The 12162-nt window shown below is 42.2% G+C and overlaps 1 protein-coding gene across 1 annotated transcript; it reads left to right on the top strand.

Moving 5' to 3' along the window:
• The first annotated feature begins 416 nt into the window (after window positions 1–416).
• Window positions 417–10888, top strand: rabggta (Rab geranylgeranyltransferase subunit alpha). The gene is made up of 17 exons (XM_079740611.1): window positions 417–513; window positions 812–852; window positions 968–1078; window positions 1546–1670; window positions 1803–1990; window positions 2213–2458; window positions 2618–2701; window positions 2844–2926; window positions 4669–4764; window positions 6031–6136; window positions 6256–6307; window positions 8269–8357; window positions 8453–8541; window positions 9276–9392; window positions 9517–9630; window positions 9875–9962; window positions 10737–10888. Exons 2-17 carry the CDS (start codon window positions 850–852, stop codon window positions 10883–10885), a joined length of 1740 nt encoding a protein of 579 aa, XP_079596737.1. The 5' UTR covers window positions 417–513; window positions 812–849; the 3' UTR covers window positions 10886–10888.
• The last annotated feature ends 1274 nt before the right edge of the window (window positions 10889–12162 follow it).

Consider the following 12162-nt stretch of genomic DNA (forward strand, 5'->3'; position numbering starts at 1 on the left):
GGTCATGGGTCCGGATAGGACCGTCGCTTGGTCCGGACCCGGACCGCGGTCCGCCGTTTGGAGATGCTGGCCTTGGGCATTGTTCTGTGCCAAGTAGAAGAAGAAGGATACACGTATACATATCCATGCGTGCAAATGCAGAGGATCTGATACTCACCTTTTCTCATTTTGTTTTCTCTACAGCCTTTAACTGAACAATTGCACAATAAACGGTGAAACTCTTGACATGAAAAATTATCATTTAAATCCACAAACAACATATGTGTAATCCAGGGCATATAAAGACGGGGACCAGAAAATAATTACTTTCTCTCCATTGAAACTCATTCATATTTTACGATCTCAGAAGTCCCATGGGGTCTACCGGAAAGGGCGGACTTAAGAGGTCTTTCCTGACGTCATTTTAAATAGACGGAAGTAAAACTTGCAGTTATTTATCGTACAGTGACATAGCCAAATCAAACGGTATTCTGCAATATATTTATTAAACGAAGATATCATCTTATAGTAGAGGTAAATAATTAATCTTTCATCTTACGTTAAGTTAATGCCTATGTGACATTTTACCTACCCAGTGTTAATGATTGACAACAAAACATTTTCTAACGTTAGATTCATTTCAAATGTATCATCTCACTTTTAACATATACGATGACATGTCACATGAACAATATAATGAGTTGGTTATCAGATTATCCGTCCAAACTGCTGCTGTAGAATTTGATCAATTTCTGATTTATCAGTAACGGTACCGTCATTTGGGACCTAGAAATGCATCTTCCTTCATCTACTTTTCTCTTTTTATTTTTAGATACAGCGTTTCAAAAGCAGCTCTTGCAGATAAAAAGAATGGTAAGCGACGCATTATTGATTATAGTTCATTAATTTGCTTATGGAAAAGGCATATCCAAACTAAATTCAAATCGCCGTAAACACATAATGGGTACCTATTGTGGTTCTTTGGCAGCACGGTCGATTAAAGATAAAGTCTACAGCGCAGCAGGAAGAGGAGAAAAGTAAGGAACGAGAAAAGAAACTAAAGCTATATGTAACAGCACGAGATGTCTGTTTCAGTCAGGTATGTCTGCTGTCATGAGTGCCGAGATAATTGATTAGCCCTATTTGAAATGACTATAAATCTAATGCAGATGTTAATGGTTAAATTTTTAAGTGATGCATGTTATGTTTATTTTGTTTTAAATGTTCAATTTAGGGTCTTTCCCAAATAGAAAACATGCACACCATCTTTAACAAGAGAGCTGGATAAATGAATTGGGTTGAAGTAGCTCACTGATTTACAAAATCATATCGGAACACGCATACATTTATAATTGAATGGATTGCCACAAATGTGTCACATATGGCAAGGCATGTGTCACATATGTAACACATGATTAATGGCAAGTGGGAGGATAATATGAAGCTTGATGTCTTCTGACCTACTTTGACGAAAGACTATCTTTTATACATTTCAGCCTATCGCCTCTCTAAATTTATGGCTTCTCTTTGACACGCATGCTCACATGAACTTGTGTTTTCTTTCAGAGGAAGGAGGGGGTTTTGGACGAGGAGGCTCTACAGTTAACCCAGCAGCTGCTGTCGTCCAATCCTGACTTCTCAACCCTCTGGAACTACAGGAGAGAGATTCTGATGCATCTGGAGTCTGTGAGGTCTGCTAACTACAGATAACTTTAATTATGCATCTATCAGCAATCCATACTCTGCCTTGTAAACTATACAGTGTTAACTCTTCAATAGCTCAATTTCCATGTCCCTCTGGTGTTTCCCTCTCCCAACCGCAGAGAGGAGGACGATGTGCAGAAGATCTACGAGTCTGAACTTTCCTTTGTGGAACGCTGTCTGAGGCAGAACCCCAAGTCTTATGGCAGCTGGCACCACCGAGGATGGGTTTCAGCCCGTCTTCCCCGGCCTGACTGGGTCAGAGAACTGAGTCTGTGCGATCGCTGCCTTAGCTTGGACGAGCGTAACTGTGAGTACAGGAAAGGTTAAGGTTTTAAGTTCAAAGGTTAAAAATAAATTTACTTTTAGTCTATGCAGTTTTCAAATAAGGATTGACTCAAGCTTTAAAGAGAATAGGTAGAGGGTTTCCTATATTTTCTGACCGAATTGGACCTGCTTTCCTCTCTTTGAGGCTCTATAATGAAGTGCTGAATATGTTTGATCTCACTATCGTCTACTTCCTGCGGCCCAGTTCACTGCTGGGACTACAGGCGGGTGGTGGTGAGGATGTCAGGCGTGGCCGTAGATCAGGAGCTCCGCTACACCGATCGCCTCATTGGCTCAAACTTTTCCAACTACTCCAGCTGGCACTACCGCAGCACCCTGCTGCCCCTGCTGCACCCGGAGTCCCCCGAGCCACTCTCGCCCAGCCCCCAGCCGGCCAAGACCTCCCCACAGACCAACAGCCATCGTGTCTGCGAGGAGCAGCTGCTCAAAGGTATGCTAGAAACAGTTCCTCAACCAGACGCCTCCATGTAGTTGTGGTTTCATACAGACAGGGGATGCTGCCAAACTGTTGTCACATTGCCGAACCTCCTTGGTGGTTTTAATATGCTTTTAAACTTTGTGTCTTGTGTATGCGTTTGTGCGTTTCTAGAATATGAGCTTGTGCAGAATGCCTTCTTCACAGATCCCAATGACCAAAGTGCTTGGTTTTACTATCGCTGGCTGTTGGGCAGAGGTGAGTGTCAATTCGCATATAGTGCCTGGTTACATGCCTTTCAGCACGCATCTTCTGTTATCAGTGTCAGTATTAACTGAAAAAAAATATTTAAGTTTCTGCATGGCTATGTCACATGTTCTTAAGATGTTTTGTCCCACAGCGGAGCGGGAGGAGATGATCAGCTGTGTGTACGTCAGTCGAGAGGAGGAGAGGGTGGCTGTGTGTTTCTCCAAGCCAGTTCACGTGAGTTTATTCACATGATGTCCTTCTAGAAAAAGTGACCCACCTCAAAGAAATATACCAACCACCAAAAAACACCAGCTCCATAAATTACCATACCTCTCTATGGTGTTTCCCAACTTATTTTCAGATAAGACACACCACAATCCACAATATTACAGGGACACCAACTTATAGTTATAAGGGGAAATGTGACACCCAAGTTATTGGCAATTGTTGCAACATTTCGCACAGGAGACTGTCAATAAAGTATGCATACACATCAACATCTGACGGGCAATTGCATTATTTGTCATTTATGTATTTATTTAAATGGTGTTAGAATTTGACTAACGTAGAACAATTAATCGTTAATGAAAGTAATGAAATTATAAATACAACTAAATATAACTTATGTCAAAGATTATGTATTGAATCTCACAAATTGTCAAAGCACTTCCTAGTTTTGCCCAAAGGCACACCAGTGTTCCCTGGCTCACTGATGGGAACCACTGGTCTGCCAGAAGAAAGCATTGACCTTAAGGTTTCTGGTTCTATTTTGATACAGTCTGCAATACGAAGGAAGAAAGGGGCATCCAAACATTCTGTAGTCATGACAGGTTGTAACTGATGATTTTTGCAAGACAACTAACCCTAACTGCGTCCGACAAGCTGGCTTTTGCCTTGGATGGTTGACATGCAAGCCTTTGTATGAATGGGTGAACATGAGGCACAAATTGTGAAGAGCTTTGAGGGGCCAGTGTGCCATCAATGTACTATTTACCATAAATCTACAGTTACACTGTAAATATATTGTGAATATTCCTTTTCAGATTTATTATTTATTTATTGATATGAGGTAATACATAACCCCCTTCTTAGATCGGGCTCAGAAAATCAATCCCGGCCCGAGCACGTTCTGTCCGGGCTTGGCCCGGCCCAACACATTAACTGTAATTATGAGCCGAGCCCGATTTCAACTCAACATTTTTTTTAATACATGTGTAACTTTGTACACATTGGTTACTTAGGCCTACTCTGCTGAATATATATGTAAGGGATAATGTATGGAACGCCGGTCATTATCGGGAAAATAAGCCCCGACAGGGCGAACAGGACACCGACGCGCAGCGGAGGTGTCTTGCTTCGCCCTGAAGGGGCTTATTTTCAATAATGACCGGCGACGTTCTATACATTACCCTGCTTATTACACAGCTACTTGCCAAAACGAATAAATAACTTCACGTGGTGTGTCTTTTTACAATTTATTAGTTTCCAGCATTCGTAGTGTTGATCAGCAGAGAAATAGTCTGCCAAAGACGTTGACATCGCTTAGCAACCGAAAACTATAATATTTCTGTTTATGGCATAGATTTCTCCTCAGATTAGGCCAATAAAGCAATGATTAAAAAAAAAAAAGAAAAACACAAACGCTTGATCAAAGGCCCGGCCCGACCTGGCCCAAGGATAGTGGTGGGAAATAGTGGCCCAACCTGGCCCGCGGGTCGGGCCGGGTGGGGTCAGGCTCGGGCTTGGGCAGAGAATCTCAAATCTACTTCTCATCCACCCCCCACACTCTTTATATGCCGACTCTATACCGGAGCACTGAAGTTTAAAAGACATTGATTTACCCTGAACATGATAGGCCTTTATTGTCATTATCCATATTGTCGGACCTTGGGTAGTGAAGCATGGTTAACTGGCGTGTGACCTTTGCTAAACAATGGGATGTCAGCCTGACTCTCTCCTGTGTTCCCCTGTATCAGGTGCAGGCTGTTGGCCTGATGCTGGTCCTCGACGGGCAGCCCCAGCAGGTGGAATGGAGGAGCGTCCACCCACGCTTGAGACACAGCCCTGTCTGGGTATCCTTTAGATCTATCTGATCAAGCCTCCCTGCATGCTGCTCAGGGCTGGTCAGTGATATGAGAAACGCTAGGGGACATGGGATGTACTGTGTCTGCCAGTGCATTACAAGCCAGGTTGACCCACCGCCTGGCCCATGCAGCTGTGATTTTTGGTTGAATGTATATTTAAGATTTTTTTTTTTTATACTACAGTAACAGTGTTGATGCCTGCTTTGAACCATACTTATAATAGTTGAAAAGCTCACCAGCAACATCTGTTATTAAAGGGAATACACTATAGGGAAACTGCAAGTCTTAGATTCACTGTGTAAACAGAGCGCAGGTAGACGCAGCTCTCTGCCTCCTGCCTGTTATTTCACCATTCATCAAACATCCATTGGAATACATCTCAAGAAATCATTCACCAATCGCTGATACGACTGTTTTGGAATTATTAATATTTATAATCCAAATGAGTCCGGGCGGGTAAAGATTATTTTCAAAAGATAAATTTTTAAGATTTGTTTGACTGCAAATCAATCGAAACAATGGATAATTTACTCCTCCTTGAGCTTCTTCTTCGAACATCCACATTTGCAATTTTGATGTTTGATGTTATGTCAGTTAAGAAGACTAATTTAAATCATATCAAATTACATCACTGGATTACCGTGCCAGGCACCCGTTATCGGTTAGCGAGAGAGCTTCAGCCATTGCAGAAGCGAAGCAGGCTGCAATGTAACCCTTTGGGGCAATATTTTCATTCTACCTCCTCTAAAAGTGCTTGTTTTTGCGACTGTTGGGCTCTGATTATTGTAAGTGTCCAACAATATTATGAAAGGATCCATGCAGAGGAATATAGATTTGTCTTTACATTTTGCTTGATCCGATCTGTTTTTGTGCAACCGAGACTCTCTGAAATCTGAACGATTGAAAAAAAACTCCCGAAAATATCCTTAAACACCACCTGTAACCTTTCACCTCTGTATACAATGGAGCGGGTGATAGATTAGAATGTTCTCTTAGTGAGGAATGGGTTTGAAATTTACGAATTTGGAAAAGTTTGAAATTAATGCATTAAATAGGAAAAGATATAAATACGTGTGATTTCAACCCGTTACAACTGGGAAATACGTACCAATGAATAACAGGCATTGCCCTTCAGGGCGCTAGAAACTCTAGCGCTAAACAATTGACATGAAGCAATGTGACATGGTGGAGAGGATGGAAAATTGAATAGATAATCTTTTAATCACAGTTGGCAGAACCTTAACCTGGATTTAGGTCTGTGATCTCCCCCCTGCCACCATAAGTGACATTGGCAACGAGCACAACCTGACTGTGCACTGGACAGAGAATCATACGCACAGGGACTGCGCCCTCTACACTGGTGGGATCTTGCAGAAATCTTGACTCTTTCATATGTTGTGTTCTTTTTAGCTGTATCATCGCACACTGTCGCCATCTTTATTTATAAGACAACGCCATCTTTCACTTTCCCTTCCACAGGTCGATCCCAGAGTTGGTGCCGGGATTCTGCCACTGACCTGGAGCTTTTCAGGTATGTTTATATGTAAAGTGGTCGACATCTAAAAGCTTTACGAATCGATTAACTGTAATTACTTTACTGGAACTTACTTTTCTGAGGCCTAAAGGAATAGTACATGCTAAAACCCTTCGTTTATTATTATAAAGCGTCTGAACATTGATTTCCTATATATTCCAGGGTTTATTTTTTTCCGACATTTGTAATATTTTACTTGAATCGTGATTTGTAATTGGTCACCGGCTGTCGTGTCAGGCTTCCCACAATCTCCTCCTTACATCGTGACAAGGCCAGTGTTGGGAAAGTTCACTTTCTACGTGAACTAGGTCAAAGTTCAGTTCACAAATTTTAAGTTCAATTAAACATTAATAATTCAAAATTTTGAACCAAGTTCACAGTTCCAAAAAATCAACTAGTTCATAGTTCTTTTTTTCAATATGTTGCTGTGAGCTATTCGTTTTTTCTGGTGTTTTGAACATTGAGCCCCCTTTGTGGTTTGTCTAGGATGAACTAGAGTGGTTGAATCAAATATCGTAGCGAAATACAGTTTCTATCGTGTTTTATTGCACATTTAGCGCATTTTGTAAATCCCATTGATTTCTGTTGGAAGACTCATTGCTCGTTGGCCAGAAATGGAAAGGGGGGGTGTTCACGTTTAGTTGTAGTCTTTTCGCTCGGTTCTAGCCCTACTGATGAGGTGGAGAACCGAGCGAAAAGACTACAACCAAACGTGAACAACCCCCCTTTCCATTTCCGGCCAACAAGCAATGATTCTATGAGGTATTCTAGTTCGCTATGAGCCAGAGAGCTAACGTTGTGGATTGGACATATTTATAATTCGAAATTCGTCTCAGCCTTTAAACCACAGATACTTTAGGGTCTATAGCATATAAACGCGTTGTCTGATTACAGTTTAATTCATTTTCCACAATTTAACAGCTCTCGTTTTGAAGAATAATCACCACGCCATTCGTTTCAATGGGAATTGCGCCGGTCTATACTTTCAAAATAAAGTGTACATATTTATCATTTGAAATTCATCCCAGCCTTTATACGACAGGTACTATAGGGTCTATAGCATATAACCGCGTTTTCTGATTACAGTTTAATGTAACAGTAAGCTGGCAACACCGCAACTGCAAATTAATCACACGGAGATTACCATGGCAACCGGTCAAACAACAATGCAATCTGCGCGCGCATCTGCCGTGTTGATAAACAAATAACCCCCATATTGAACGAAGTTAAACCAAGTGAGCGTGCCGTTCACAGACACCAGAATGAACGAGTTCACTGTAACGTTCATCAGGCAGTAATACAGTACGTTCAGTTCACGTTCGCCCAAAATATGAACGAGTTCATGAACTATCGTTCAATGAACGCGTTCAGGCACAACATTGGACAAGGCTATCTACCGGCCAAATGTAAAGTGCATTCTGGATTTATGAGGCTACTGGCCTGGTGATAATGTGTTTCCTGAAATACTGATTTCTGGCAATTTAAAAATATTCATATGCAGTTATGCTATAACAGAACCCCTGAGTTGCTGTCATACAAGAAGAAAATGTATATCTGATATTAATGGTTGACACTAGAGTGATTTGATGACATACTCAATTAATTAATTAATTAAAATAATTCTTAAACCCAATTGTAAATACTGCAGCAATGTCTACCAATTCACATAGTATTGTTTACAGAAATTTATTTTAGCTGTGGGATAGGGAAATACTACACATAATGGTACAATGTGACCTGGGATGTACATCCCCAACAGACCTATCTTAACCATGTCAAAGCGCAAGGCCGTAATTTGTCTTTAATGCACCCGTGTGTGTGTGTGTGTGTGTGTGTGTGTGTGTGTGTGTGTGTGTGTGTGTGTGTGTGTGTGTGTGTGTGTGTGTGTGTGTGTGTGTGTGTGTGTGTGTGTGTGTGTGTGTGTGTGTGTGTACGTACGCGTGTACGCGTGTACTTAGGAGTGAGCTGTCGGTGGAGAAGACATCAGTTCTGCAGTCTGAGCTGCAATCTTGCAACCAGCTCCAAGAACTAGAGCCTCTGAATAAATGTAGGTCCCGCTGCACTATATTACACAACAAGGATCCGCTCATGCCGCATTGTGTTTGTGATTCTTGGACTTTGTATTCTCCATTCCTCTGGCAGGGTGCCTGTTGACCATTGTCCTCCTGATGAGGGCGCTAGACCCCCTGGGCTACGAGAAGGAGACGCTGGCTCACTTCCAGACCTTGAAAGTAGGTCATTGCTGCTACTAGAGGTCTTCTACAGGTCCACCCCTGCACCACAACTTCAAATCCGACCCGAGGGGATTTGAGTCCAAATTGTATCACGCCCAAGAGGGGTCCGATACGACTCACTAAATGCTTGTTACAGTGAAGTCATTCTGACAAATGATATTGGTCACAGATATTTTAGTGAAGTCAGAGACTGTAACAACGGTTTCTTAGGCGACTGTTATTCTCCTGTAGGTGTACAATTAGTAGGATGTAAAGAGAGAGAGCAGTGTACTGCCAAAGAGAGCAATATTCTGAAAATACATTTCCCACAAAAACCTCTTCCTACTTCCCTTCCTTTGGTTCTTCCCTACATTCGGCACAATTAAGATGATAATGCTGTGTGTAATAGTGCTGGGTGTTATTTCATTCTAACTTACTAAACACAAAAAAATAGAATCAAATATTGGCTACAACTCCTCCTTTGAAGGCTATTTTATAAATCTTGATCCTCATTTGGATCAAGAGCGTGTTAAAACTAAAACCTTTTCTATTTTGGGTTTGATCGGCTCTACTGCCTTTGATCTATACTTTTACCTCCTCTAGGAAATGGCAGTCGGGTACGCATTCTTGAAATTTTGGGTGGACCCTAGAAAGGCTTCTACCGGTTACTTGATGGGCTGTTCACTTCACCATCTAATTAACATAGAGTAGCTAGTAAGGAAAACACTAACGTGACTTGATTGCTCCCCCAGGAAGTGGATTCCATGCGGTCTGCCTACTACGGTGACCTGTGCAGTAAATTCATCATTGAAAACACAATTCTTAAAATGGAGTATGCAGAGGTACGGGTCTTCCGTATCTCAGACAAGGTGGGTTATGATATCATGCTGGGTGTGACTGTGCATCTGGTCTTGTTAAGTATTTGTTAATCTTTAATTATATAATATTCAGCTCTAATACAAAGGGGTCTCTATTCTCTGTCGATCTAAACAGAAGCTGAGCACTCTTTGCCACCTGGACCAGCTCTTATTGGTGACCCATATTAACCTTTCGTCCAATGAGCTGGAGAGGCTGCCTCCTCAGTTCTGTATGCTACAGTGTCTGGAGGTAGAACTGTGTAACAAATACTTGATGAAAATATAAACATACACTAGACGAAGGCTCCTATGTCTGCAAGAATCTGCAAACATAGGATTTATACAGGCATATTTAATGTGGAAACACTTCCACATCCGTGTTCAAAACAAAACAAAATAGTTTCTAACGAAGCAGTTAAAAACTAAGACTCATAATTATTATATCAAGTTTTCTGTACAGGAATTTCTGACTCTTTATCTATTCTCTATTCCAGGTCTTGGAAGCCGATAACAATTCCATAGAAGATTTAGAGGGGGTTTATCAGCTTCCCAAATTGGAGGAAATTTCCTTAAAGAATAACAGTATCCTTAAATGTGTTTGAGAAGAAAAAACTGATCTATGCTTGTTTTTGAGCTTTTGGCTCTGAGGCACAGATGATTCATCTGGATCAATGGGTTATGTTGTTATAACTGTAGTTCTATGATTGTAGGTGTAGCTGTCTAGTCTATGTCTACCAAAATGCCTCTGTCCCAGTTGGATAGACCTAAAGCCAGTCAGCGCAAAGAAAAACGTTACACAGTGATGGGCGCTCCTTTACAGTCATTGTATTAATTTTCCCCCATATTAGATAAATGGTGGCAATTTGCCTGACCTTGGCCAAATCTACTGGAAATATGCCTGGGGGCCAGATGTCAGTGAGAGATTGTATAAAACATGAGCCAGATAAGAATATTCAAAGAGATAAATATGAAAAATGCAGAACTTTCAAATTTTGAAAGCTCAAAAATACGTACAGAATAAAAAATTTTGGGAACAAATCATAATTGCTATGGTTGACAATTTCAGTATGTGATAGAAGTTGGTGTCAAAGGGAATCTGCATAGTACAGTATGATTTTTAATACCACTTAAGATACAAGTAAGTCTTTTTTAATATAAGGGCTTCAATCATTCAGCCAGCTGTCATCACCAGCAACCATTATGTCTCAAAGAAGCTCACAGGAAAGGTTCTTTTGAGCGGTAATGGCTACTGATGGTGATAGAGTTTCGCTTCATGGTCAACCCTCAAAAGTACTTCAACAGCCACAGATGCAGGACTCAGACATGGCCGTTTTTTCCTCATCCCTGAATGTGCAGAAATCTCCAAGATTGAAGACCTTGCGCTGCTTGCCTCCTGTCCTAAACTCAGGAGTCTGGATCTCCGTGGCAACCCCGTCACGCAGATGGCCAACTTCCTGTCGGACATCGCAAAGCTGCTTCCCTCAGTCACGGACCTCCAACTGTGATGTGCCCCGGGGGGGGGGGGGGGGGGGGGGGGCGCTGTGTAAGACGCCAAAATGCACCACTGAAAGAGCAAAAATACCTGTATTCACAAACAGAACTACAGATAACTTGTATTTTGAAGAATAAAAGAAGTAACTGATAAATTAAGGATTAGCATTGAGTTGCCGTTTGCTTTTTAACATGGTTTGTGAATTTACAATTTAAAAGCTGGTGTAGGCCTACTCCACACATTTTAATCTCTTATTCACCAATGAATTGCAACTCTATGAAATGGCCACCTGATCATCTCTTTTGTTTTGGTTTTATTGACATTAAACCTTTATCATTCTTGAACAGCAGAGCAGTTTATAGCTAGATACCAGTACGTTTCATGTAGCCACTGGTACTATGTGTGGCATGGAACATATGAGATCCCAGTGCACTTCATTGCGGTTGAAAGACTCCTGTGTGGTTCCTTCTCCGACACTACATTGGTGTAATAAGTCGGTCGATCGATAATTCCCCATCGATAATGGGGAAATCATTCCTAGAGTGGGGGGTGCCCGTAACGCATCCAAAGCGGGAACCCACGCTGTAGTTGGCCGCTTCGGGCCGCTTTATGAGCCCAGCCTGACGGGCGCAACACCTCCAAGTGGCCGCTGGCAGGATTGACCGATTGGCAGCGGTCGACTGCCACTATTGGCCAGGACACCCGGAAAACGGCCACGTTTTCCAGGGGTACACAGCTAGAGCCGTACCTGGCACAGTTCCAGCTCGCTGAGTTACGTCGCGGCTGAGGAGTCTGCCACCCACCTTTCCCTGGCGTTGGAGGGGACGGCGAGGTGCATTTACTCCTCGACCTGGCCCCAGCAGAGCAGCGGGACCTCCAGGACCTAACCAGGGATTTAGAGAGGTGATTTGGGCAGCAGGCCTTCAGCGACTAGAGCAGGGCAAGTACCCCTGACTGTAGCCCGCAGACGGAGCCCACATTGAGGGGCGGGCACTCAGTCTTCATCGAGAAACCGATTTAAACTACAGTTGGTCCATTATCCGCACGCACATGGTCGTAAATGAGGAATACCTGAGAGTGCTGCTATAGGCCTAAAATATAATGCATAGATCAACAGGAATGCTTGGCAACTTGAGCCCTTAGGAAAACCGGGTAGTTGCTACAAATAAGAACCCATTGACATATTGTATGTTTAAAGGAGATATTTAAAAATGTTTAAGTTAGTCTGTGTAAAATAGACTTGGCTTTGCTATTGACTATAGGCTCTCTGGAAATGACCCATAACTTGTG

Source organism: Pollachius pollachius (genome assembly GCF_949987615.1).
Source record: "Pollachius pollachius genome assembly, chromosome: 7".
NCBI classification, from domain to species: Eukaryota; Metazoa; Chordata; class Actinopteri; order Gadiformes; family Gadidae; genus Pollachius; species Pollachius pollachius.